The 26,770-nt window shown below is 52.2% G+C and overlaps 1 protein-coding gene across 3 annotated transcripts; it reads right to left on the bottom strand.

Annotated features, from left to right (window-relative positions):
- Nucleotides 1–1,245: 1,245 nt before the first annotated feature.
- On the bottom strand, nucleotides 1,246–26,770 carry PLEKHD1 (pleckstrin homology and coiled-coil domain containing D1). Of its 3 annotated transcripts, none has more exons than XM_090271042.1 (13): nucleotides 26,469–26,770; nucleotides 17,983–18,076; nucleotides 17,552–17,641; nucleotides 17,280–17,383; nucleotides 16,329–16,420; nucleotides 15,357–15,409; nucleotides 8,454–8,548; nucleotides 6,925–7,018; nucleotides 5,322–5,500; nucleotides 4,644–4,776; nucleotides 4,173–4,317; nucleotides 3,659–3,808; nucleotides 1,246–3,345 (listed from the first exon to the last, which is right to left on the bottom strand). In XM_090271042.1, exons 3-13 carry the CDS (start codon nucleotides 17,588–17,590, stop codon nucleotides 3,176–3,178), a joined length of 1,254 nt encoding a protein of 417 aa, XP_090127168.1. In that variant the 5' UTR covers nucleotides 17,591–17,641; nucleotides 17,983–18,076; nucleotides 26,469–26,770; the 3' UTR covers nucleotides 1,246–3,175. The 3 variants fall into 3 exon arrangements, with proteins under 3 accessions (XP_090127168.1, XP_090127166.1, XP_090127167.1); XM_090271040.1 differs by lacking the exon at nucleotides 26,469–26,770 and adding an exon at nucleotides 25,584–26,070; XM_090271041.1 differs by lacking the exon at nucleotides 26,469–26,770 and adding an exon at nucleotides 25,584–26,070 and having other exon boundaries at nucleotides 17,280–17,356.

Raw genomic sequence — 26,770 nt, 5'->3', positions numbered from 1 at the left:
CTTGGAAGTTCGAGTAAACAGTTTCTCCCAGTTGCTTTGGATGTCTGAGAGTGGACCTCTGTTTCCAAATGTCAAGAACAACACTATCCTCTCCCAAAGCCTTGCAACACATTCCTTCGCCCTCAATCACCAGGCATGGGGTGAGGTAAAAGAAGTCAGCAGCTCCCCCTACTTACCGCCCTTCCCATCAAAGCTTTAGTGTTTCTCACTTTGGGGAGCCCTCAGAGAGACCTTGCAGTGGCATAGGGGTCTGAGCCGCTTGTCCTGACTCATCAGAGAAGCATAAGGTTCCCCAGGGACAGCTGGCCTTTATCTGAGGCTCCAGAACAGCGCCCTCATTTGGTAGGTTTAAATAACTACCTTCTTATTAAACCAAGTCAGACACACCCCGAGACTTGAGCAAGTTTCTGTTCCACTGTCATCTTTTATTAGGGGCTCCAAACTTCACGTGGATGGCAGCTGAGCACCCACAGGACACTCAGGTCATGCGGAGCTGGGTGGGATAGGCTGGGTGATGGGCAAGAATGGCATCCTCCAGAAACAAGTATGGACAGTGGATCCTTCCTGGGGGCAGAACCCAGTGTTTTACAGATCTCATGCTTCATCCATTAATACATCATTGGGGAAAAGCAGATGACCACGGAACTATCACCCAGACTTGGGTACTTATGCTAGCAAACGAACAGCACAAATCAAGAGTCCTGGCATGAGAACAGATCACCTGTTCCATCAGGAAATAAACCAACTAGGAGAAACCAGTTTTTATCATGTCTTGCTCTCCTTTATATGATTATGAAACCAAAGCATAAACCTCTCCTCATCAGAACAGGGAAAAGTGTCAGTTCTTGATGCGGATAGCCAAACTAGAAGGCCATAAAATTTGGTCTAAAACTTTGTCTCCCTGAGGCTATTCTCACTGGCAAGGTGTGCTCTGTTCCTTTGGTTCATGCTCAAAGCAGAAGAAAACACAGCTGACAGCCCTTGTTGCAGGAGAACCTCCAGGACCGCAGGGCGGGAACACAGATTTTTCAGTTAATTGTTAAGAAGCCACTCCCAGGAGAGGCAACTTTAGGGAGTACCTCCTCAGGTGTAGAGAAACTTGCCTGAATGTCTAAGTCCAAATAAGCACTGATATAATTCCACATTCGGCCTGCAGGGGGCAACATCTCCTCAGCAATGACCACCCACAAGTGATATTGCAGGGAAACATTTAATTGGCTAAGTAATAAGGGTTTTGTTAAAAAAAAAAAATTCAGATCAATATATTTCCAGTAAGCAACTTCCACCTTCACATATTTTCATATAGGGATTTTGCTCTTTTTCTATTCACAGTACTAGGTACACAGTGAGTTTTTAACAAATACTTATGAATTGACCAGTTTGTTGGAAGATAATCCAGATTTGCCTGAGGCATGGTAAGTACAGGGTGAAATAGGAGACAAGAAACTAGGAACTGGTGGGTGTGCATGGAAGAACACTTTGCTTTCTGGTTAGTAGCTGGCCCAGGGGAAAAAAAATGCATTTGAAAATGCCCAGATCTTTCTCCAAAAGCAAACTATTATTAATCTAATGCTTTAAAAACAAAGAAACAAAAAATAAAACAGGAGTCTCGGTCGTACAAATCTTCCCGCACATTTCAAAGTCCATCCTACATACACGTTGTATAAATTATTTCCAGGTTTATGAAGGTTTCTACATGTTTAAAAATTTTGCATGTAGACCCCGATTGAGATGCATTGGTTCTGAAGCACATCCACCTCTGTCCCCACATAGACTCGGAAAAGATTGGCTGAAGCCATCCAGTCCACACACCACGGAGGAGGGACGGCTGAGGTTAGTTTAATCAAGCAGCTCTTGAGCACAGGGCAGCGGATATACACAAGCTCTGGGTCAGCAGCGCTCTTCTTCCTGCAGAATAGTCCCACACGAGTCCCCAGAGACCCATGCCTCTGCAGGGACTTAGCCTACAGCCATCTGCCCATCTCTCAGATTGAGCTCCTCACTCAAGTTTCCCAGGCAGCAGGGAATCAGCACCTTTAATGCCACCAGTGTCCCTGAGCACCCTGATCCCAGATAGATCCCCTTTCTGGAGAGACCACAGACTCCGGAAGCCTTGGAGGGTGGGCCTAGAGGGAGAAGGGCTGGGTGAAGGCCACACCCCACAGTCGTCAGCCTCATAGAGGGCAGTGGTTATCCACAAAAGCTGCAGACAGGTGTTTCAGCTTCACCCCTGATGACATGGGGCCAACTGATGCCTCCTGGCCATTTCAGAGGCCCAGGCCCCCATCTTCCAGGGCTCATGGTCACACTGCTGGGCAAAGCCTATGCAGGGAGGGGAGGGAGAAAGGCCACCAAAGCAGGGGCAGCTGGGAGGGAGTCATCTGTGACACCATGGACCAACAGGGCCACCAAAGCCAGAGGGAGCTGCGTCCCATCCAGCCAGAAGATAATGCAGGAGCCAGGGTCACCCTGGCTTGCTATAAATCCTCTGGGAGAACGCTCAGTGTCGCTGCTGCCCCAGCTCCCAGCCAGGGGCCAGAGCCCTAGGTACATATGTAGGTGCTTCGGCTACGGGTGGATGAGCTCACCTGAGGAGGGGAGTGAGCAGGTGATCCCACAGCAAGGGCCCAACCTCAGGAAAGGTGATTCTGTGGTGGTATGGTGTGCCATGAACCCAGAAGTGGCCAAAGTGAGGCCCCTCGACTAAGGGATGTCTGCAGGTTGCTGAAGCAGAGAGGGTTGGGAAGCCCCTCGGGGTGGGGGGCAAGTGTGTCAAGGTGGGGAGGGGAGGCCTCCCCACACCAGGATGGGCAGCGGGGCAGTCAGAGGTAGAGCGGGCATGACAGAGAGCTGTGGGCTCTGCCCACCACACTCCCAACCAAAAACAAACAAACAAAAAACAGTCTCCACATGCAACCAGGCTCTTCCTGGCCTCATCATGACAACCAGGCAGCACCCAGTTGGGACCTGCATGGGCCTGGTCTAGATCCAAGGGTAGAGACTGGGGTGGGGGTGGTAAGGGAGGTAGCATCCCTGTCCTTTGAGGTTGAGGCTGCCCCCGGGTGCAACTCTGGCCCAGAGGAGAGCTGAGAGAAGCCAGGTAGAGTCAGCCTCCCCTGCTGCCCCTGCCCAGCCCCCACTGGGGAGAGACTTGGGAGGCAGGGAAGAAAGGCCATCACTTCCCACCCTGGGGAAGCACCGAGGGCGGTCCGGGCTGCGTCACCATGATGTGGTAGATGGATTCCCGGAAGCGCTGGTCTCGGCTCAGCCGCTTGGCCACCTCCTTCAGCTCCTCTATGTTGTTGGCTTCCAGCTGGGAGGTCATGAAGGACTGGGACGGCTTCACTGGGGAGATGATGGCCACACCGGCTTGGGAACAGCCCTTCCTCAGTCAAGGCTTGGTCCTGTACCCAACCCCAGCCCACCTCCCTCACTCGCCGTCCCACATGCTGCTGAGCTTTTCCCAGCCTCTTCCCACCCGTGGGTTCCCCTAATCCTGGGAGAACCCCAAGGCTGGCGGAGCAGGTTCAAGGCCACACTGTCTGGCCTCAGAGCTGGGCCAGCACTTCCCATTCTGCACTCTGCCCCCCTCCTGCCTTGTCACTGGTGGCCTGTGACTATTCCCATCCCACCAGAGCACACCGACACCCACACTTACTGTCATTCCAGGTGGTGCTGGACCGGCGCCGGTGGAAACGGCAGCTCTTGATGCGGCGAGTGGCTGCCTTGTGGATGTACACAGAGTTCTTCATGATGACCGGCATCTTGGCCTCCAGCTCCGCATTCCGGATGCACTCCTCGAAGAACCCTGCATCGAAGATCCATTGCATCCTCCCCTCCCACCCCACCCCTCCCCTCCCAGGATCCAGGTGCCACGGAGTGAGAAACTCATTGACCCCAACCCCTTGGGAGACCAGAGCCCCCTGCTGGAAGGGGCAGAACTACAGGCTTTTCCCTCACACCCTCACTGGAAGTCCAACAGGCCAAAGGGAGCTGCATCAAGGTGATGCCTACAGGCAAGATTCTGGAGAAACTCTGTCAATATCTAGAACACCTAATGCACACCAGGCCCTGTGTGGGGCTTTAGGCCCTGTTCCAGGTTCCATGGGGCTGGACTTGGCTGGGGCTGAGCTCCAGGGCTGAGGGGCTGGACTGGGGAGGGCAGGGCTTACTTTTCAGATGGCTCACGTCAGCCCGCATCCTCTCCTCCTTCTCCTTGTTCCGCACCTTGGAGTTGAGCCCTTGTTCCAGGCTCCGCAGAGCTGCCTCGGCCTCCCGCAGACGCCTCTCCAGGTCCATACGGACTTTCACCTCAGCCTGAAGGGAGAGGGAAGGAGAGTCCTGGCGTCCTGGGCAGCAGTTGCCACCTGCCCTGGAAGCCTTCCCTGATCACCCCTGGTTCAAGTGGGCTTTCTCGCCTCTGGACGTGGATGGAAGCTACCACCTCTGGCCCCGTGTCTTACACCCTTGACCAGATGCCTGGACTCAGCCGCCCACCCAGTGATGTGCCCCACAGACTCGGCAGGCCCACTGCTCCCCCTCAGGACGGCCTGCCCCTGGCTGCTCAGGTTGGCAGAGAGCATTCAGGTAGCTGCCCACAAAGTGCAGGGATGTGAGGGGAGTCTCCAGGTGAGGGGGGGCACCTTGAGCTCCTGCTCGGCCTGCTGCTTCTGTGCCGTCAGCTCCTGCAGCGAGTTCTGCAGCGCCTGGGACTGGCTGGAATAGAACTCACGCTCCTCCTCCAGGGCCCTCGAGCGCTCCTCGTTCTCCTTCATCCTGGCCGGGGACGAGGCACTCAGTCAGGGCCCACCGGGGGCTTCCAGGGGGAGGGCAGCCCCTTAGAGAGAGGCTTGGCTGGAGAAACCCTGAGACCCAGGCTTCAGGAGCCCCTGGACTTTCTGGGTCCTGTGACCCAGGTGATGAGAGGAGAACAGGCTTAGGGTCAGAAGACTTGAGTCCTGGATCTCAGTCTTGTTGGTTCTGTGACCTTAGAAAAGTCCTATAACCCCTCCATGGCTCAGTTTCCTCATCTCTGAAAAGGAGCTAAGAGGACCTTCCCCGCAGGCCACAAATCCTTGGTATATGGGCCTGATGACTATCTGGACGGCTCGCACCATTGCAAAAGCTAATGATGCCATCAGTTCTGGGTACTGAAGTTTCTCTTCCCATTTGTCTCGTGGGAAAACTGGGTCCTGGGCAAAAGGAAGTGAGTGACCTATCTGGGCAATGACAACTAGAACCCAAAAGTCCAGGTGTCCAGTTCAAGAAAGATTTGTGATTGCCAAAGTCAATTAAGAACTCAAGGGTCCCGGGCTCCTCACCGCTTCTCTGCCAGGAGCTTCTCCTTCAAGAGCTGCTGCATCTTCTCCTCGATCTGCCGTAGGTTGCTGTGGAGACCTCCATTGGAGGGGGGCTGCTCACTCTGACTGGCCAGCGTCTGCAGTTGGTTCTCATTCTCCTCCAGCATTTCCAGAGTTTTCTTCTTCTCTATGGAGAGTTCCTGGCATGGAGGGAGGGAAGGAAGGGAGAGAAGGAGCAGAAAGGGCCTAATTTAGGGTCTCCACTGTGGCTGCCCTCACCTGCCTTCCAACTCCAGGGAGTGAAGCCCCCACTCTGTCCTCCACAAGGAACACCTGAAATGTCTTCATTCTTCCCTTGAGGTAAAAGGCCAACCGAGCTCCTTCCTCACAAGGCAAGGTTACCCCTCCATTGAGGGAGTCAGAGAGGAGTCCAGGGGGCTTCCAGGGGAGGTGGCACCTACTACAACCAGGGCCCAAGACGGAAGGGCACCTTGACCTGGGGTTCTTGTTCCTTCAGGGGCAAGTGAGGGACTGTGTCGCGGTCATGTGAAAAACACCCAAAGAGCTGGTTTACATCGTCCCCAGTTATCAAGGTGGGATCTTGCATACTCAGAAATTCAGGAGTTGAAATATCCACGGGAACCCCCTCCCGTGATGTGAAAAGGAAAGACAAAGAAAGGCACCACAGACAAAGTCCCAGTCAGTCAAGGGAGAGTAGAGTCCCTTGTACTGTGCCAGGCAGTTCATGAATTCAGTCAGCAGTCAGCACTATGCTCCCCAGGACGCGCCAAGCTCACTTTACACACTGGCCTTGGAAAGACCTTAAGACTCAGGCTAGTGAAGTTCTCAGTTTGGGAAACACAACCTAGTGATGCCACAACCGATGTACAAAATGCCGTGGGAGCCCAGAGTTCAGAGCAAATTCCTGCTGCGACAAGTCAGGGAAGCTTGACCACAGTGCCGTCCAAGCTAAGCCTTAGAAGGATGAAGGTGTTCTCCAGGCAGAAAAGAGGCGAAAGATATTCTGAGTAGAAGGGACAGTGAGAGGATGAGAGAGCTTGGCTTCCTCAGGGCACGTGACTCAGCGGCTTGGAGTAGGGGTGGGATGTCTTTGTTTGGGCAGCAGAGGACAACAGGGGAGGAGAGGCTGATGCCAGAGCACCTTTGCATGCCAGGCTGAGGAGTTGGCACTTTGTTCTTGACACGTGCCTTGCCATCCCCTTCACAGTTTCTGTGGTGTCGAATGGAGGCAACCTGAGAGTTGATTTCCCTTCGTGTTCAATGTCACCCTGGAGTAGCTAAGTGAATGAGCCACAAGGAGGAAGCGGTGAGTGGCCCTGCTACTCATCCTAATCAATCCTCCATCTTGTATAAAAATACAAGCACCGAAGAAGGTGGATTTCCTGAGGCTATGGTCATAGCAAAGGCAAACTTGAATTTGCCCTTCTGGGTCTTGCTATGGAGTTCCCAGAGGTCCACAGAGAGGAGACCCTTAGATCAGCACCCCTTTGTGCCCTGTTAGCTTTGCAGATGGCTTGGTAACTAGAGAAACACTGTTGGAAAAAACAGGTTCACCAGCCAACCAGCCCGCCTCCTGGTCAGCCAGCCCGCCAGTGGCCCTCACCTCCAGTGTCTGCTGCAAGGACTCTGTGAAGTGCCTCAGCTCCTTCTTCTCTTGCTCCACACCCTTGAGGCATCTTGCAGTCAGTTCTAGCTCCCTGCAGGGACAGACGGTATGGGTATGGCAGTGCCCACCCCTTCCCGTCCCCTTTGTACACAGAATAGCATGTTTCACCTCCCTATAAGGCTCAGTGGGCCTTGGAAAGCCAGCCCCTCTGCATAGCTGGGTCCTGCCAGCAACTATAGGGGCCCAGGGCTGAAAGAAGGAGATCCCATCTAAGTGGGATTGAAAGCACTTGCTCCAGGCGCTCATGCATTTGTCACTGGAGATAAATCCCGGGCCACCCCACAGGCAGAGAAGCACCAGGGGAACACAGGGTTCTTGGCCTCACCCATCTTCCCTGGACAGTCCCTGCTAGAACCCACACTCACTCTGACATGGGACATGGCTGAGACCTTTCTCTGGGTTGCTTTCTTAATAAGCCTGGGCCATCTCAGGCTTTTGCACCTGGCTCCCCTCCTCCTGCCTGGAATGCTTTTCCCTTCTCCTGCTCGATTTTCCAAATCCATCTTCAAGGCTCAGCTCAATCTAATCTCTGTTCAAGCCCATAAGGATTGTGCATGTATTTTAATTCCTATAACACAGGGAGTCTGCCCCAGGCCTCCTAGCACCTGGTCATATATTATTGTGTTGATGTTTCCTGGACGTAAGTATGGTTTTCCCAACCAAATTCCTGAGGAAGAGGACTAATCTCCTACTCCAGGGTCTGGTGTAATTCTGGAAGTGAGCGGGTGTTTTGGCTCTTTACTTAGTAAGATTCTCTGAGCTTCTCCCTCCCCCAGTTATATACCTAATGGCTTCCTTTATAAGGTTGTTGCAGAAAAATATTTCTGGGCTATCACTGATGATCAGTAGTGATGACGATGGTAATAATGATGCTGACAATAACCACACCACCATCAACAGTACTCAGAGCAGGAGTCTCCAAATCCCGGGAAAAGCCGCATCAGAATCACCTAGGGAGCTTTTTAAAAATATAAGATTTCTGGGCTCTACCTTTAGGAGACTCTAATTCTGTTACATAATTATAATGTGCAACTGGCCTGCCAGTCATACACAGGACTAAAGATCCCAAGGGATGTCACCAGCCAGAACATAAAGGGACCGTGCAAGAAAGACAGGGAATGTTGGGGATCTTGGCTAATGGCACCTCCAGACCAGCTTGGTCCCATCTGCCCTGGGTAAGGAAGGTTTGGCAGAGGCAGGAGGTCTCGTTGCTTAAGGAATGCCTGTCCGCACCTGCCCACGCCTCACGGCCTCGTGGGCAGAAGTGGCCCATTTGTGTGGGATCTACAGCTTTTCCTGGGCACACCCCAAGGTCTGGAGCATTGGGAAAACAGACCAAACCAAGTCATCAAGTAGTGAGGATGCCCTGAGTGGGGGCCTCTCCAGGGCTGGCCGGGAGCATGGTTCCTAGGTGCCCTCACTCAGTGGTGCCTTCCTCCCGCACCCCTCCAGGGCCCCACACCCACCTCTTGATCTGCTCCTGCTCCACTCTCAGCTCCTGCACCACCTCCTCAAACTGCTGCTTCTCTGCCTCCAGCACCTGGTTCAGACGCTCGAGCTCCTGAAGAGAATAGAGAGAAGAGTCATAGGCAGCAAAAGGAACCCTCACTGTAACCCAGGGGACCCTCTGGGATTCAGCACAGTCTGGGGCATACGTTGGACCAAACTTAAAGTTAAGTCCTGCGGAGACCTGACCCCCTCAATACACACAGTCTCAACTAAACTGAAATCTGTGATGACCTGGGCTCACTTAAAACACAGTTAGCAAGCTGAAGGTGGGGTTTAGGAATGATCCCAACATAATTTCCTGCAATATATTATTCTAGATGCCACTCAATATATTATTCTAGATGTCACTCACACCCTAAGGCATGTCGGCTGGCCCTCAAGGCCTGGTGGATAAAATGATGAGTCTATATCCATTAAAGATTCCTGGAGTGACATCTATTAGAAGTGGCAAAAAAAAAAAAAAAGCCATTTTCAACCCAAAAGTCAGAGCATTAAGAATTGCGTTTTTCTCAAGGTATCTGAGAAACAATGAGTGCAGGTAGCTGTAGCTTCCCCTATACTCAGCCCCAAGGGAATGGGAGAGACACAAAGCCCAGGACAAGCTGGCTCAGGGGGCCAGACCGGTCCAGTCCCTCCAGAAATGCCAGCAAACATGTGGGTTTCCCATGAAGCATGTGCCCTCCAGGGGTTCCTGAGTTTCAATGGCAGGTAGTGTTGGGGGATACACTTCCAGTGAAGCTTGGCCAGAAGCATTTTTGTGATGCCTGCTTTGCTCCTCCACATTATTTCTAGATCCACTTTCTCATCTTCTAGCTCCAAATTACACTCTCATTTTTCACCCAGGGGCTGTGTTCTCAAGAATCATGGGAACCCCCGCCAAAAAGTGGAGCTGCCTGGAAGGAGAAGTTGCCATTGGCTTTGAGGAGATAAAACCTAAAGAAAAAGGAAGAGATGGATTCCAAACTCCATGCCCTCCTTTCCTGAAGTTCTTACCCCAAAAGTTGTTCTTTTTGTTTTGTTTTAAAGTTGCTCTCTTTCCCTTCTGATCACTATCAGCACTCTCGGCATGGCTCACTAGTGGTTACCGTGAGGGCTGCTCACTGGCATTCCCATGCCCCTCCAGGCACAGTGCATGGCCACAGTGTACCTGCAAAAGCTGGTGGGCCCATGGGACTGGCTAAGGCCAATGGAATGTGAGCAGAAGTGTGTCACTTCCAGGCAGATGCTTCTCAGAAACAGGGCATGACATGCTATGTTCCCTTTCCCCTGCCATGGCAGACAGTGTTGCTGCAAGTGATGAAGGCTTCAGTGGCCTGGATCCCTGAGAGGTCACTCCTCACTGAGTAAGAAATAGATGTTCGCTGTTCAAAGCCACTACTATTTTGGAGTTATGCATTACTGCAGTAGACATAGCCATATATGGACATAATAGAAACTTAATTAGCCCTGGTTGGTGTGGCTCAGTGGATTGAGCGTCAGCATGCAAATCAAAGGGTCGCCTGTTCATTTCCCAGTCGGGGCGCAAGTTGGGTTGCAGGCCAGGTCCCCAGTTGCGAGCCTGTGAGAGGAAACTGGTCAATGTTGTCTCTCGCACATAGATGTTTCTCTCTCTTTCTCCCTTCCTTCCCATCTCTCTAAAAGTAAATAGATAAAATCTTTAACAGAAAAAGAAACAATTAAAATTTTATTCTTGTATACCCCCTTTTACTGATAGAAAAGTTCAGAGTTTCAGAAAGTTTGAAAACTTTGATTTCAATACATTCTCAGTAGCTGATACTTGGTATTTCTAGTTATAACCTTCCTGTGGCCTCAAATAAAATTTAAAAAAGGACCTGTTTCCCCTCTCTGATGGCCTCTGCCTGCTGTGGCAGGGCTGTTCCTGGGGCTGGGGAAGTTACAGGATGCAAACATCCCCGAGCTTAGGCTCGAAAAATTACACGGGCAGCTGGCTCTCACAGGTACCTGGCTTCCACTGCTTCAGAATAGGTAGGTCACCCAGAACCCAGCTGGAGGATGCCACCCCACACCCTTGGTTTCTCCTCCCTGAAGAGACACTTTCTCCAGCACAAATATTTCCCTGTACTTACCATGACCCTGAGATATCTTTTTGTCATTGAAAATGGGAGAAAGTAAATGATTAAAACGCCATGGCAATGTCCATATACTGCTGGTAAGAGCATAAATTATGTACAATTTTTCTGAAAAGCCAGTTGGCAATAGACATCAGGAGTCTTAAAGTCTCTTGCCCTTTGACTCAGTAATTCCAACTATAGGGATTTATCCTACAGAAATAATTAGAAAAGTAGACCAGGAATGATGTACAAGGATGTTCACTGTGGTGTAATTTATAATAGTGAAAACAGCTCAGATGTCCAAAAATGAATTAGTTAAATGAAACATCACATATTACCAAGTCAGTACATGGTCACTAAAACTGATGTTTTCAAAGAATGTTGAGTGACATAAAAAATTGCTGGAGGTACAATGTTAATAAAGGTAATATGAAAGGGCAGGCCATAAAACTGAATATCTGATATGATCCTATTAAGCTTAAAATATATACATAAGAATCATGCACTTTGTAAAACACTGAAAATAAACATATGAAGTTGACAGCCGCTGTAAACTGTGAGATGGAGGATAAGTTTGTTTTCCAAATTTTCCAGAAAGTTCATGATTTCTACCATTAGTTAAAGGTTATGTATTAAAGAGGAAAAAGAAAGAATTTCCGTCCTGGCTGCTTGCTTCTTTTCCCCCTTTCATTTCACCTGTATGGTTCTTAAATAAACCTGACGCCTGAGTGCAGCTGAAAATGCTGATTAGAGTGAAACTTTCAACCTATAAACACGGAGCAGCCAGAAACTACTGTTCCTGCAGCCCAGGATGGTATGAGTTTATAGCAACCCTGCTACAGACAGAGGCCCACCAAGACCTGCACCGCTAAAGCCTTTCTTCCCATACAGTGTCTGTTCTCCTGACTTAAGTTGTAGGAATATAAGGTTGGAAAGGAGTCAGTAGAGGGCCAATTCCAGCTCAATGAAAGGAAAAACTTTCAAATAACAAAGCAATAATGCAAAGGTTACCTCTGGAGGTAGTGAGTTGCCCATCAGAGGATCAGGATCAACATCCATCAGGAAGGTCAGCAAAGAGCCTCCCTTTGAAGTGGGAGGTACTGTCTGACTGCAGGAGTCTGTGTTCTGATCAGAGCCCCGGGTGGGAAGAAACCTGCCCGACTGGCCCTGGGCACTCCTGATCTCCCATGGGCAAGGCTGCGCTCTCACAGTTCGGCCAGAGAAGAAAAATTAGGTAGGCTGCCCTTCTCCAGGGAGTGAGATAGCTGAGGCCACAGGGAGCCAGGGACACTAGAGGGACCTGGGATGAAGGAGGGCATGGTCTTCTGGCGCCGGGCCGAAGAGCCCAAGATGGCTGCCCCTGCACTCTTTGCTCATGCCCCAGAGTTCCAGGCCCTTTCTGCCACATGGAGGACGTCAGGGCTGCAGCGTCACACAGCACACATCTGCACGGGCCTCGCCGGCCCACCAACCACTCCCTGCTTCCTATCGCATGAAGCCTCACAGCAACCCCAGAGTGAAGCAGGCACAGCCGTTACTCCTATTGGAGCAGCACAGATGGAAGAACTGAAGGTCAGAGAGGCTAACTTGCCCAAGGCTGCACAGTCAGTGGTAGATTTGAGACTCTAGTCTGGGTCTCCTGATCCCAGACCCTCAGTCTTCCTTTAGGCCCAGCAGCCTCTTGAGACCACAGAATCTCCATCTCATCTCTGGGCCATTGTCCCAAATGCCCTTTTAAGTGGCACAAGGCAACCCGGACAATCTCCATGACCTGGGGTGGAGAGAGGAAAGGCACAGGGGACAGGCAGACCCATTATATGGATGATTAAATTAAGGAAGAAAAACCTGGATGGAATGACTCAGTGAGTTCTATTCCTGATCTGAAGCAAGCAGCTGACAAGGGACTGTGAGCCCGGGCACAGTCCTCTCCCTCCTGCCAGCCCAGAGCAGCCTTCACCGCGGGAACCAGCTGGGCCCGAGTGAGTCTCACTCACATTTTATACCACCCCCCAAAAAAATCACAACCAGAAACAAAAACAAAAAACAGGGAGTTAACAGCTGACAGGCATCCTTCAGAGTGCTGTGGCTTTAAGCGAGGCCTGAGTGCAGTGGGTCTCCACTGTCCTCATTTCCTGGCTAAAGACCTAGATAGAGTGTCTAAATTTTCCTCCGTTGGCCGCTGCCCCAGATTTAGCCTCTCTGATGGATAAACCTGTCTCTCTCCCTGCCAGTGGCTATGTCTGTCACTCCATCCCACCCCCTGGTTTCCTGAGTTACCTGAGTGTCTTTAAGCCACTGAAAATCCACCGGAAGTCTCACTTCTCAAAATGGACAGAACTGTAGAAAAAATTGGCAAAATGCTAATGTGGGACCTAGAACAAGAACCTGGAGACACAGAGACCCAAATGCTGGAGTCACCAGGCCGATGCGCCAAATCCACAACAGGTTTCAATTTGGGAGTTTGTGTGTTTGGGTTGGATTTTTTAATTGTTGTTAATTGAAAAAAAATGATTCTTAAGTCCAGCTGGGAGAATAAATGGGCAAAAATATCTGATAAAATTTTGGAAGAAGAAAAATGAGGGTGAATTGTCCTACTGGATTAAAGGCAAGATGTAATGTAAAATTACAAGAATCAGAAATTTTAATTCATTGTTAAAGGGTGTTCTTTAAGAAGAAGAAGAAAAGATTAACGTTGTGAACAATAAAATGGCTATAAATACATATCTAACAACAATTACTTTAAATGCAAATGGTTACATGTTCCAATCAAAAGACATATGGAGGCTGAATGGATAACAAAACAAGACCCTTCCATATGCTGTCTACAAGAGACTCACATAACATTGAAAGATACATACAGACCAAAAGTAAAGAGACAGAAAAAGGTATTTCATGAAAATGGAAACAAACAAACAAAAAGCTGAGGTAGCAATAGTTATCCCAGACAAAAATAGACTTTAAAACAAAGAGACATAAGAGGAACCTAGTAATTCCATTTCTAGGTATTTTTCCAATGAAACCCAAAACACTAAATCAAAAAGACATATACATCTATATGCTCAATGCAGCATTATTTGCAATAGCCAAGATATGGAAACAACCTAAGTGTCCATGGATAGAGAAGTGGTGCATATATACAATGGAATATGACTCAGCCATAAAAAAATGAAATCATGCCATCTGCAACAACATGGAAGGACCTAGAGGTTATTGTGCTGAGTGAAATATGTCAGGCAGAGGAATACAAATGCAGGATGATTTCGCTTATACGTGGAATCTAAGAAACAAAATAAATGAGCAAGCAGAACAGAAATAGACTCATAGGTACAGAGAACATTTTGATAGTTGTCAGATTCGAGGTGGGGGTGCTGATCAGAGGGATGGGTGAAAAAAGTGAAGGGATTAAGAAGTACAAATTGATAGTTATAGAAGAGTCATGGGATGTAAAGTACAGCACAGGGAATATAGTTAATAATATTGTAACAAGTATGTACGGTGTCGGATGGGTACAAGATTTATTAGAATGATCTCTTAGTTATAGAATGTCTAATCACTGGGTTGTATACCTGAAACTAATATAATATTGTCTGTCAATTATAATTGCAAAGTAAAAAATTATTTGAAGTTAAAAAAAAAGTTCATTCATAGAATCAACCCACAAACATTTATGAAGTGCTCAGCCTGGGCCAGGTGCTATGCCAGGCCCTGGGACTGTCTGGGGTATTATGGCGGCATGACTGTAGGGCCTGTGTCAAAGCCCAGTGAGGGGTGGCTGGGAAGGGTAAGCAGGAGTCGGGCCGAGAGTCCGGCAGTGAGCCGAGGCTGACAGCCCCATCCCCATGACTTGCCTGGGAGAGGACAAGGAAAAGCAACTGGGCAAAGAGACGAGGCCTCCCTCTGTGGGCTTCTCTGGGCAAGCCACTCTGCAGCTTTGCTCAGGTAACTCACGTGCAGGATGGGCCCGTAATTCATTACAACATGATTGTAATACTAACAAGCACAGATATTCATTAAGTACGTATTATGTCCCACGCCTTTTATATTTAACATCTAATTAATCCCCACAACATCCCTAATTAAATGGATTCAATTATTATCCCCACTGTTCATGTGAGAATATTGATGTTCAGAGAGGTCATGCAGCTCTAGTGTGGCTCCAGGGTCCACACTGCTAACCACTACCCTCATCTGCCCTCCTGGGGATGTAATGACTCAGAACAGGCAAGGCCCAATGCTGCATGGAGATTCCAAATGAAGCGGACCAGTAGTTCCCACTCACAAATGAGGCACATGCTGCCTCAGACCATTAATGCCTGGCCCCCTTGGGACTTGAATTATCAACATTAAGAGAATGAAGGAACCTCTAGGATCACCCAACCCCTCACCCGTAAGGTGCCAGAAACCCCTCTATGAATAATAGAGCCATCCCAGCCTCCGTGACTATCATCAGTGGCAAGCAGCTCGTTACCTACCAACACAGCTAATAAAATTCTGGGAGGGTTCATTCTCTAGAAGAATGTACTACCCATTGTACTTTGCTCCCCAGGACTGTCCAGAAGAAATACGATTCTTGCCAAGAAGCTACCACATATCTCAAGCACTATCATCTCATCGGCCTCCCTGCCCCACCAGTCTGACTCTCCAGCAGGATCTCTGGGTGCACAGCTCCCACACATCCTTCCCCAATGCCGGAAACATGAGCCACTACGCCTGGGCTGTCCAGGGACCCACAGGGAGGGAGGGGGTGGAGAAGGGCAGCCATTCTGAGTGGCCTCCGCGGGCGCCTACCTCTCTCTGCTCCCTCTGTAGGCAGAGTTCTTCGGTCTCTTCCATCAGTTTGTCTGCCAAAGTGAGCACACACACATTCCGTGAAAAGCTCACTCCAGATCCAGTCCTGAGGGGTGGGTGCCATGGTCACCTGTCACCACTCAGCCTTTCCCAAGGAAGAGGTCAGCACAGCAGCACCAGACCAGCCAAAGGGTAGGGTCAGGTCCTGGGGGTGGAAGCTGCTACCCTCCTTTCCTGTCCCTGTCCCTGCTTTGTGTGTTCATAAGTCAAGGATGGCCTTATCCTTGGAAGCTCAAGTGAGTCTCTGCACACCTAGGGGTGCTGTTTGCCTCTGCACTAGTGTCTGGCTAGTGGGGGAAGGCCAGTCCTGGGCAGAGAGGGGTGTCTGGAGCAGACAGAGGACAGCCAGTGTTGGGGCTCCACGTGTCTATGGAGGTGCAGGGAAGAGGGTCTCAGGTGAAGGACCAAACTCCAGACTCAACTTCTTTCCCAAACAGCACATTAATCGGCCAGTCAGGGGCACCAGGGCCTGGAACCTTGGGGTCTGGTTTAAAGTGGGCCGGGGTGTGATAGCTAGAGGCAAGCCCAGGATCTGGGGGCCCATGGCAGAATAACAACATTGACTCCACGTATGGAGCCCTTACTGCGCACTTGACACAAGAGCTCACAGGCATTTTCTCACTGAACCCGGTCCCCACACCACCTCCAACAGCTCAGGTCTATTTTTGTCTTCAGCTTAAGGATGAGGAAGTTGAGGCTCAGAGAGGCTGTGCTGCCCACAGACATACACAGCTGATAGAAAAGTGACAAAGCTGGGTCCAGAGCCCAGGATCCTAGCCACCGGGCTCTCCTGCCTCCTGTCATGATGGTCAACAGGGTTATTATAAAGCCCTCCAGACTCCAAGCTGGTGCTGAGTCCCACCCAAGACACCCCCCTCAGAATCCAAGCTTCAGCCCATCCCTCCAGCCAACCTAAATACTCCTGCTTCTCCTTGGCCAACTGCAGCCCCTGGGCCTCCAGGCTTTTGATCATGGCTTCTCCCAGCTGGGCATTCTTCCAGGTCCTGGGGAGGGAGGGCAGATGGGACAGAGGAGAGGAAGGAATACAAAATCATGGAAACAGAAGGGTACAGGAGAAAGAGAATGTGAGTGTTTTGTACTCACTCATCCCTTCTCTCCGGAATCCCAGCTCGCATTCACTGTGGCACCCCTGGCTCTGGGCATGCCACCAGCATCGATCAGTTACGGCCCCTGGAGGCTGGCCCAGGCTGCAAAGTGGGGCACTGTGGGCTGGGCCAACAGCACTTCTGGAGCAGAGGAGATTGCTTCCTGGTTGCTTTCTCCAGCACTGAGTGCCTCCCATCCGGCACAAGGCCTGAACGGAGCACCCGCTCAGGGTTATTCGTTAAACTAAAAGCATGACTCAGCTTGAATAGGCAGGTGCCAGGACAGGGGTTTAGGTGCACATGAACCGCGCTGGGCTGGAGGTTTCTGTGATGTGGGCCCTGGTTTACAAAGCTCTGGTCTGTGCTGGGATTAATGGCGGGCCTGGGGAGATGCGATGGGGATCCGGAGGCAGTCAAATTCTACTAGTAATGCTGACTTTCCCTCTGAGAGTTGGAGGCAAAGGGTGTCCACACCTGCCACCTGGGACTCTAGACAAGCAAAGCTCACTGTGCTCAAAGCTCACTTAGGAGACTCCTCCCAATGCTCTAAACCTGGTCAGTATCTCCTCTCGAGCACCCTAACCAACTCCCACAGCCCTGTTCTCAAGGAGGCCCAGACAGTTTCCTCCCCACCCTGCCCTCTGTCGGGGCCCTCAGTGCCCACTAGGATGCCAAACAGAGGGTGAACAGGGTCAGTCTGGCACACATGCCTTCCCCATCTGGACCTCAGGCTGCCCCTCCTGCCGGGAGCACTTACACCTTCCCCGACTCCTGCAGCATCTCCAGCCACTGTGTCTGCTCAAACTCGGACTCTGCCGCCAGCAAGATGTTCCCCTGCCAGGAAGAGGGGCCACGGTGTACCTGAGAGAAGGCCGCTCTGAGGACACGGAGGCCTGGCCTCCCGCAGGCCCAGCTCTGCTCTCCTCCGCCCACATCCTTACGGCAGTGACGCCCCTCCCAGGCCAGGCCACTGGAAGGGTTGCTGCTCTGTCCCTGCGGAGCCCAGGCTGAGATGAGAGCTTTACTCACATGAAAGTCCTGGTGGGAGATTTTCATGGCATAGGGCATGCTGGGCTCTTCCTTGGCCTCCACCAGGCAGCCCCCCAGAGGGATAACACCCTGAGAAAGAACCAGAAGAGGCAGCTCTCACCCCGCCCAGCCCAGGTCACTTGGGCCTGTGGGAGCCCTCAGCCAAGGCCCGGTCCTGCTGCAAGCCCCAGGCTGGGAGCCAGGCCAGTGCTCTCCCAGCAAAGAGAGGCAGGGTCAGGCAGGCTCCGGGGCACAGGAGGCTGGGGGCCCAGTCCAGAGGGGCAGGAGATCTTGTGCCCTAGGGAGGATTTGTTCTCCAGCTCTGTTAGACCAGAGCAAGAAAATAGACAGTCTCCTACCCTAACAGAATACCCTCCCCCAATGTCCCACTTGGCCCTCCCCCGCTGTGGCCCTGGGGAGAGGCCCCTCACCTTAGGATGTATATTGAAGTATTTATTGGTTTCAAAGCTCTTTTTTTCACTTTCAGAGTAGTAAAGAAGAAAGCTCTCTTTGATGATGAAAAACCTATAGCAGGTGGTGGAGAAAGAGGGACAACAAGGAGAGAAGGGTGAGGTTTCTCAGGACAACAAGAGTGTCCTTGGGGGCCCTGCACTCACATGGGGAGCCCATGGGGACACAGACTCGTCCTCACCAGCTCACATTCCACATCTGGGCAGAGAGGCCTCAGCTGGCCAGCTGCCCGCCCCCAAGGCAGCCCCACCCTCACACCAGTGGGCAGCTGAAGTGGGAGGCCCCCAGTGGCCCCCAGGGCTGGCTCCTCCATCCCTCCTGAGCCACCACCCTCGGCACAGGGGGGCATTGTGGTACATCCCCCTGGGTACCCTCAGCCCCATGAGTTATTGTCTCCAGTCCCTTAAGGTGGGGGGAAGGAAAGAAGACACAAGATTCCAAGATGGATCTTCTGACAAGTGATCATGAAGGCTCGTGATCAAGTGCAATGTGGGAACCAGGCTTGTGGGGCCCGGCCTGCAGCCTGCATGTGACATCTGCACCCCTCTGCTCTCAGACTGCTCCAGAACCCGCTTCTGGGATGCGGGTCTGAGGATCTCTGAGACCCTGGTGCTTTCTAACTGTTGCGGGGATGATAGCCTTGATGCCCACATGTGGAGCACTTGGGCCCCCCTGGGGACCCTCTCAGGACTAATGATCGGAGCTGACAAAGATAAGATGTTCCCGTTGGGCCTCGAAGCCCCAGGGTTCAGGGATACCCAGAGTGGCTGGCTCCTTCCTCCCAGGACCCTGCTGATGCCACTGTTGCAGTGACAGGTCTGGGAGAGCTGGGAGCAGCCAGCTCAAAGGGGCTCACAATAGCCAATGGTGTGTCTCCTCTGCTCTGAATTCAGTGATGTTGTGTCAGTTACAGTTGGAGTATTTACACCATGAAAATCATCAGATGCTACACAACACCGTTCCATCCCAAGAGACCCCGCTGTTAACAGTTGACCAGCACACCTCTCGTGAGGGACCTGGAAAGTGGCTGATTCATTAAGTCAGTGAATCTCTGAGGGTCGCCCCAGCCACCTGACCTTTCCTGAGGGCACAGCAGCTGCACGGAAGGTCCCTGGGACTGCCGACAGCTGCCATCTCGCCTCCTCCAGGAAAGTGAAGCACGCTTTGTCTTTCGGTGTGTGTCTCACGCCCACCCATGCTCCCTATTGGCACAGACCCTCTCAGTCCAGCCAGACACCAAGTGGAGCTGAGGACCTCAGAGGGGACATCCTGCTAATAACAACTCTTCCCAGGTCTTTCTGCCCCCACAGCGGAGAAAGAGCACATGGATATCACCCTCTGCAGGATGGTGGGGACATTCTGGGCCCTCCAGCCCCTGACCCTTGCCCACCTTCTCAGCTTTCCCGCACTTCTGCCCTTCAGCCTCTCTGCTCAGGCTAACACTGAGCTCACTGCTTCCCACCTTGCTACATCCTGCAGGATCCTGCAAAGACCATGCAGTTCTCCCTGGAATGCTCCCCCCACCACGCTCTTCATCTGGCAGAACCCTTGGTGACCAGCCCAGCCCACACTGCTGTCTGAGCTCCTTCCACACCTGCTGGCTGGGCTGTGCATGGCACTTAAGAGCCACTGCCACACCCCTTATGCCCATCTTGTCCTGAGGATGACATTGGGCTCCTGGAGGACAGGCGGTATCCCGTCTGTCCTATGGGCTAAGGGAGACATCCCCTGCCTGTTTCAAGGAACCGTCACAGATTCATTAAGAACACAGGCTTTGCATCACAGACCTGCCATTTCCCAGCTGGGGGGGGGGGGGCTTGGGCAAGTAAGCTCACTCTCTGAGCTTCAGTTTATTTATCTGTAGAATGGGAGTGATAACACTGTCTCATCTGATCATTGTGAGGTTCAAATGGGATCGTGCTTCTCATTCTGCCAACTTGCAGAGGCTCCACAACAGGCCTGAGTGATGCACCCCATGGTCTGAACATATATCACCTACAGGAAAATGTGAGCCAGACATCACAGGGTGGCCTCCTGGGGGCCCTTCTTTTCCCCTTGTAACGGTTTCTGAAATACTGTTATGGACTGCACAATGCCCTGCCCCCCCACACACACATATAATTTATATGTTGAAGCCCTAACCCCCAATGTGACTGTATCTGGAAAGAGGGTCTTTAAGAGGTACAGTGAGTCCTCACTTACTGCCACCAATAGGTTCTGTGACTTCAAGCAAAATGACATATAACGAAATTAATTTTACCATAGGCTGATTTATAGAAATCAGTTAAGTTCCTATGGCATCTCATTAACATTATAACAAAGTGACGTTGAACAAAACGACATTATTTGAGGACCTACTGTGATAAAGTTAAATGAGGTCAACACAGTGGGGCCACAGTCTGATGGAACGATGGCCTTATTGGAAAAGGAAGGGTTCTTGCTTTCTCTGCCACATGAGGACAGAGTGAGAAAAGAGACGTCTGCAAGCCAGGAAGAGGATCCTTCCCAGAACCTGACCACGCTGGCACCCTGACCTCAGACTTCCAGCCTCCGGAACAGTGAGAAAATGAATTTCTGTTGTTTAACTGAATGATTGAACAGATGGTTACCATCTATGGTATTATTTTATGGGAGGCTGGGCAGACGAATACAAATACCTTCTTGCTTTCCTGACACTTCTGGAGCCTCCTCCCCACTCAGAGCAAAGCACTGTGCCAGGGACTTGGGGGCAGGGTGTGGCAGGTAGACGATCACTAGACAGTAGGCAGGGAGAGAGAAAAGGGGCTCTGGAGTCCAGTGACCTCCATCCCTCCAGCCACAGCCTCAGGCAAGCTCACAGCCTGGCTGAGCTAACCTTTCCAAGCTCCTCGATAAAATGGGGGTATGAGTGTCCTTCTCTTGGGGCTGCTGTGAAGATTCATTCATTGATTCAACAAATAACTACCATCTCCTTTCCAGGCTCTGCAGAGCTGGGCTGGCTGTGCAAGGGCTGGGTGTTCTCATGTGCAAGCTGCAGGGCTAATCGCTCTGTAAGTATCAGAGTATTTGATCTACGTAACTCTCTTGCAAGGTAGGGCTCTTTGTTCCCATTTTACAGATGAGAAAACTGAGGCTTAGAGGTGAAGTAATGTGTGCAAGGTCACACAGCTAGGGCAGAGGTGGAGCTGGGATTGGAACCCAAAGACAATAGTCGCTGCTCCTACTCCCCACACCACACTGCCTAAGGAGCTGCTGGGCAGGAAGAGATGGACCAGAGGCTGTAGGTATCAAGGCTGGGGTAATCAAGGGTCAGAGCTCTGCCACTTACCAGCAGTGTGACCAGGGCAAGTCACCTGATCTCTCTAGGCCTCAGGTCCTTCAGTATAACTTGAGGATAATAATAGTACCTATGTCTCATAGGATTGTCCAGATAATTAAATGAGTTTGTTCACATAGATTTAGAACACTGTGTAACACATGGTTAAGTATTCAATAAGTGTTTAATTTTATTAGTACTGTTATTATTAGATTCAGTATCTGCTGCAATCTCCCCTGACCTTTATCATTTGTGCTTACACAGTTCCTACCAGTGGGGGCTCTGGGCTCCAGCCCAGCTGGCCAGCTCCCTGTACCCCAAACACACGGCACTTTCCCTCCCTCCTATCTGATGCTCATCCTGCCATTCAGGCCCAAATCCAGTCCTGGGCAAACCTTTGTCCTCAGCCCAGCTCTTAGGACCCTCCTTGCCCACCCCACTGGGCTGTGGTAAAGACTGGAGATCGTGTGCGAGGTAAGGGGTTCCTGTCAATCTTGGCTGCCTCCTCTCTCCAGTCATAAAAGATAGTATTTCCACCTCTAGATTAAGGAGCATTTCCAAGGTGCCAAGACACTTTGCTAAGTGTTTTATTGATATTACCTTATGTAAATCTCTCACAATAACTCCAAAGGTGGAGATATCTATTTTTCTATTTTACTAGTGAGGAAACTGAGGCACAGAGATTAAGCAACTAGTAAGCAGCAGACTTGGAACTCAACTTCATCTGCTGACAAAGCCCACGTTTCCCACCACGGTGCTCTGTGATGCCTGGTCCTCATCCTGTGGCACCGTCGTGTCTGCAAGCTTCTGGCCAGCTCAGGTCAGAGCATTAAGGAACCACCTGGTACAGCCAGGTACTATGCTGGGCCCTGGGGCTTGATGAATCCCTGCCCTCAATGACTTTATTGTCAAAGGAGGGAAAGAGTAGAAATCAATAGTTTACAAAGTAACTAACGTTTCTGGAGCTCTTCTTTTGTGCAAGGCCCTGTTCTAGTAACATCATTATATGTGTTAACTCATTCATTCCTGGCATGAGCTAGGTGAGGCAATGAGCACAGAGAAGTTTAGTACGCCCCAAATCACACAGCTGGTAAGCGGGGAGCTGGGGCAATTATAAATGTTTACTGCAACATTGTAAAGCACCAGGATACCCTGTGACACTGTAAGCTTATATGAGTGCAGGAAGAGTGCACCAGGGAGGAATGAATGGTTAAGGTGCCTGGCCAAGGGAGTTCTCTGACAAGAGGGTTTTGAAGAATGAATAGGAGTATGTGAGAAATTTGGGAGAAAGCAGAAGGGGGAGATAGATGCACTCCAGAGAGAAGCAACAGAATGGGTGTAAGGGGGTTGGAGCCACTGGCTCCATGGTTCCCCTGGCACTTAGTGGATTCTGTGAATCAGCTCCCTGAGGCAGGGACCCACTGGCCACCTTACACCCGGGGGAAGGAGGGACAAGAAAGAGTGTAGATGCCCCTGCTGCAGGGACTCCAGCCTTGAAATTGTGCAGAAGGGATTTGGGAGAGGGACTAGAATTCTGGAGACAGCATCCTAAACCCTGGGGGAAAGTTCAGCTATGTGTGCCCCACCGTGGGGCCGACACTGGCCGAGGCTGAGCTGTTCCACTCCCTTCGTCCTTGTCTCTGAGCTGCCCGGGTTTCTGCCCACAGCACCCATGTCTCCACTGCTCACAGACTAGGGGGAGTAGGACAGCCATCAACCTTACCATCCAAATACCTCTCCCCGATTCTCTTATTTCTGCAAAGTGATGTTTTTTATTCCCCATACAGAAAAAAAAAAGTTGAGCCTTTAGCTCAAGGGTATCTTCCCAGCCCAGGAAGGGAAGGGCTGCTTACGCGCATGGGTTGGAGGCCCTGAGACAGACCCTGAGTGGAGGAGGTTTTATGAAAGCCAGCTGGTCACAACCTGTTCCATCCTGCCCATTCCTTATTTATGCAGCATAGGAGCCTTTCCAGGACCCCTTTCCCACAACTGCTCAGAGAGGGCATCGATCGCCCTAATGGCACCACTCCGTGGTTTGGGCCGGAGCTGTCCACTCCCAAGCCTTCCTGTGGCTGCTAATGAGCTCAGGTCCAGAGACTCCACTTCCCCAGCAGGGAACTGGTGCCCAGGGGGCTCTGCTGGGAAGTGAGAGGGGTCTGAGCTTAGCATTATGCCTCTCCCACCCCTAGATGCTGGCTGGCTCTGTCGCTGACCCAAGGCTAATAAACCGAATGTGTGTGTAAGGGGGGGGATGCTCCACAATAGTGAACAGAAGCCAGAGTAGGCAGATAGGACCTTAGTTCTTTCCTGAGCCCCAGAGGAAGGGAAGTCTTTGCACAGTGGCAGTTCTAGAATTCTTAGACTGGATGGTTTTTTGAGTGGCTATGGGGCTACTAAGGGAAATTGTAGGGGTGCTACAACTCTCCAAGTCCTTCCTGGCTCCACTGCAGTGTTTTTAGCCGTGAGCCTTTGTCCCTGACACCTCCTGGTCCTGGAATCAGCTCTGGGGGCAGGAGCCAGGTCCCCAGAACTGTGGATGAAGAGGAGTCAAAGACATAACCTTGGGGGGGGGGGGCGCACAGGCTCCTAGCATTTACTAGGAATGCAATCAGGTGACAATGCCTGGCACGGGAACTCTTGGATGACAAGACCCAGAAGCAATACCAAGGACGAGCAGCTAGAACAAGTGGAGGAGCGTTGGCTCCCTGGAGCAACAGAGGCAGAAGAGAGAGGGCAGAGGCATGCTGCTAATGGCATCTGAACTTACAGGCACCGGAGTGCTCCACAGACAAGCCTGCGTCCAGCCCTCAGGAGCTACAGCTCGGTCAGCATAATGCTGGAAACCACCTGCGAGATGCCCCCCATGCTACCCAGGCCTCCGTTTAGGGGATCAAAGATAAGTCTAACTTTGGAGGAACTCAAGGAGCCTAGATCCCATTAAATCCCAGAAAGAAACCTGGCAGGACTAATAAATGTGTATGTGCAACCAGCTGTGTAATGTGTGAAACACCATTCGCAACTCCATTTGTTCTGTGGTCTCATAGAGATATTAAATTATTCATCAAAAATAGAACATTAGAACCCACCACTACCACATCCCTGCAATCTGTGGTCCTGGGGATATTTGAGGTCCCCTGCTCAGGGACAGACTCATGGTGTGGGATGGGAAGGGGCATCTGAGCACAGCCCTAGTTTCCTGGCAGGGTCCACCTGCAGGGAGCTGGATCAAGGTCAGGTTCTGTAGGCCATTCAAGAAGCGAATCTCATAGCTGAGATAGGCTTTAAGGTGGAAACTGTCCAGGAGATGGTCCATTGCTCCTGAAACCAGCGTTGGAGCTCCCTGCAAGATCAGGGCTGTGAGCTCCCCGTTCCTTCAATACCTTTCAGGCCCATTGGTAAGTGGGAAGCTGCTACTGATGTCTGGGGAGTTGCCTGAGGGGGGACCAGGAAGTTGCGGCTGCTCTGACCCTCGCCCTGGCCCACCTTCCAAGGGATCAATTCTTCTGACAAAACCAATCCATCCCCTCCCCCCACTCCCCTCAGTTTCTGCCCCCTTTCCACCTCAGTTTAGTCTCTCTGCTCCATCCCAGCTTCTCTGCCTGAAGCACTGGAATCTTTTTCCACCGCCCAGGGTTGTTTTGGTTTTTTGGTTGGTTGGTTGTAATTGTTTCAAGGGCTAGCTGGAGGAGTTGCCGACTTGAGCTCCTCCAGGGCTGGGCACAGACCCTTCCTGGCCCTTCCTTCCTCCCCTGGCCTGAGTCTTTCAGAAGCTCCCACAGTGTGCACCGGTGGGGGCTAGGACACCCGCACCGCACCTCTAAGTCCGCTCGGTGGCCTGGGGGTGAGGTGTTGTGAAGATGACGGAACTGGCAGTGCGGGCCCAGGAAGCCAGCGTTGGCTGGAGACGGAGCTTCTCCTTAGGAAGCAGAGCCTGGCCCGGCCTGACCCAGCTGGGCTCCTAACACGGCCACGATCTCTTCAGCCCACACCTAACGTCCCCACCCGGACTTAGATCCATTCCACAGAGAATTCACCACCACCCCCAGGCCACTGGTCCCACCCCGCTCCACCAGCCCTCGGGCAGAGATGAACCCAGCCTAGTCTGGGATCCACACTTTCCAGGGGAGGCACCTTAGAGTGAAACGAGGCGAGGCCAAGGTCAAAGGAAAGCAGAGGCAGGATGGTAACGAAGGGGAAAGGAGGGGGTCCACAGGCCCTGGTCTCTCTCCCCAGGTGGTCCTCACCGGGCGCGGGAGGCGCACTCACCGCCGGGACCACTTGGCGGATGGCCGCCCGAAGGGCCGCTTCCACAGCACCCCGTAGAGCTGCACCTTGGTGCTGATGTCCAGCGCGTCCGAGTCGGCTTGTTCCAGGGACGGCGAAGGCGACACCGAGTTGGACTTGAACATCCCGCCTTAGTGGGGCTGCCCACCCACTCCCAGGACCGGCAAGGGCGCTAGGTTCGAGGCAAGGGCGGACGCGCGGCGGGCGGCTGCGGGGAGGCGGTGTCTGCAGGCCGCTCCGGGCGCCGTCGGGGCGCGTCCCAGCCAGCGGAGACGGGGAGCGGCCGGGTCGCGAGCTGCTGCATTAAAGTGCGCGGGCCGGGAGCGCGGCGCCGAGGGGGTCCGGGGAGCGGGCGGGGGGCGCGCAGCCTACGACTCGGGCTCGGGATTGGGGCCGGCCCGGCGGGGACTCAGCAGGGAGGGCAGCTCAGCCTCCGGCCAGCAGCATCCCCCCCGCCCTGCCACCTTCCCGCGTCAGCCCCAATTCTGGTGGCCCCTATTGGCTGGGCGGGGCAGGTGAGACCGGTCGCAAGCGCCAATCAGTGCGGGCGCCGGCTGGAAGGCCGGGCTCCGTGCGTCCGGAAGGTCCCGGCGGGTCGCTGAGCCCGGGAGGCGTCCACTGGACTTCCCCACCCCCGCCTCTCGCGTTTATTTCTTCCCGGGGTTTGTTCTTCTGTGCAGCGCTTACACCGAAACTGGGAACAACGTCTGTTTTGTAATGGGTTTGGAGTCACCCCCACAGATCCCTGCGCGCCTCTGGAGTAGGGAAGGGTAAGGAGCAGGGTTTGGAGTCAGACATCCGGGCTTGGAATCCCAGCTCAACCCTTACGTAGGTCCGTGGAGCTGCGGTGAGCCTTGGTTTTCTCACCTGAAAAGTGTAGATGCCTCTACAGCTTCAGGCAGGGCGGTGGCCAACCAAAGCCAAAGTTAAGTGTCCGAAGCGCCTGCCCCAGAAGAGGCTCCATCACGGTCGGCGGCCGCTCCCTGCCCTCCCCGCCTCCTCTGGTGCGTTTCACTTTGCACAGCCGCCGCCTCACCGGGATCGGATTTCTTTTCCCGGAGCTTGGCTGTCTGCGTCGGCATTTGGCACTCGGTGCCAAGCCCGACCTGTTAGTGCAGTTGGTGTCTGTGATTTATCTGCGCTCCAGGCCCGTGTTCGCGGGGCCGGTG

Source organism: Furipterus horrens, unplaced genomic scaffold, assembly GCF_987537825.1.
Source record: "Furipterus horrens unplaced genomic scaffold, mFurHor1.1.pri manual_scaffold_3, whole genome shotgun sequence".
Taxonomy (NCBI): domain Eukaryota; kingdom Metazoa; phylum Chordata; class Mammalia; order Chiroptera; family Furipteridae; genus Furipterus; species Furipterus horrens.
The sequence above is the reverse complement of the archived record's forward strand: the minus strand, read 5'-3'. Positions and strand labels throughout refer to the sequence as shown.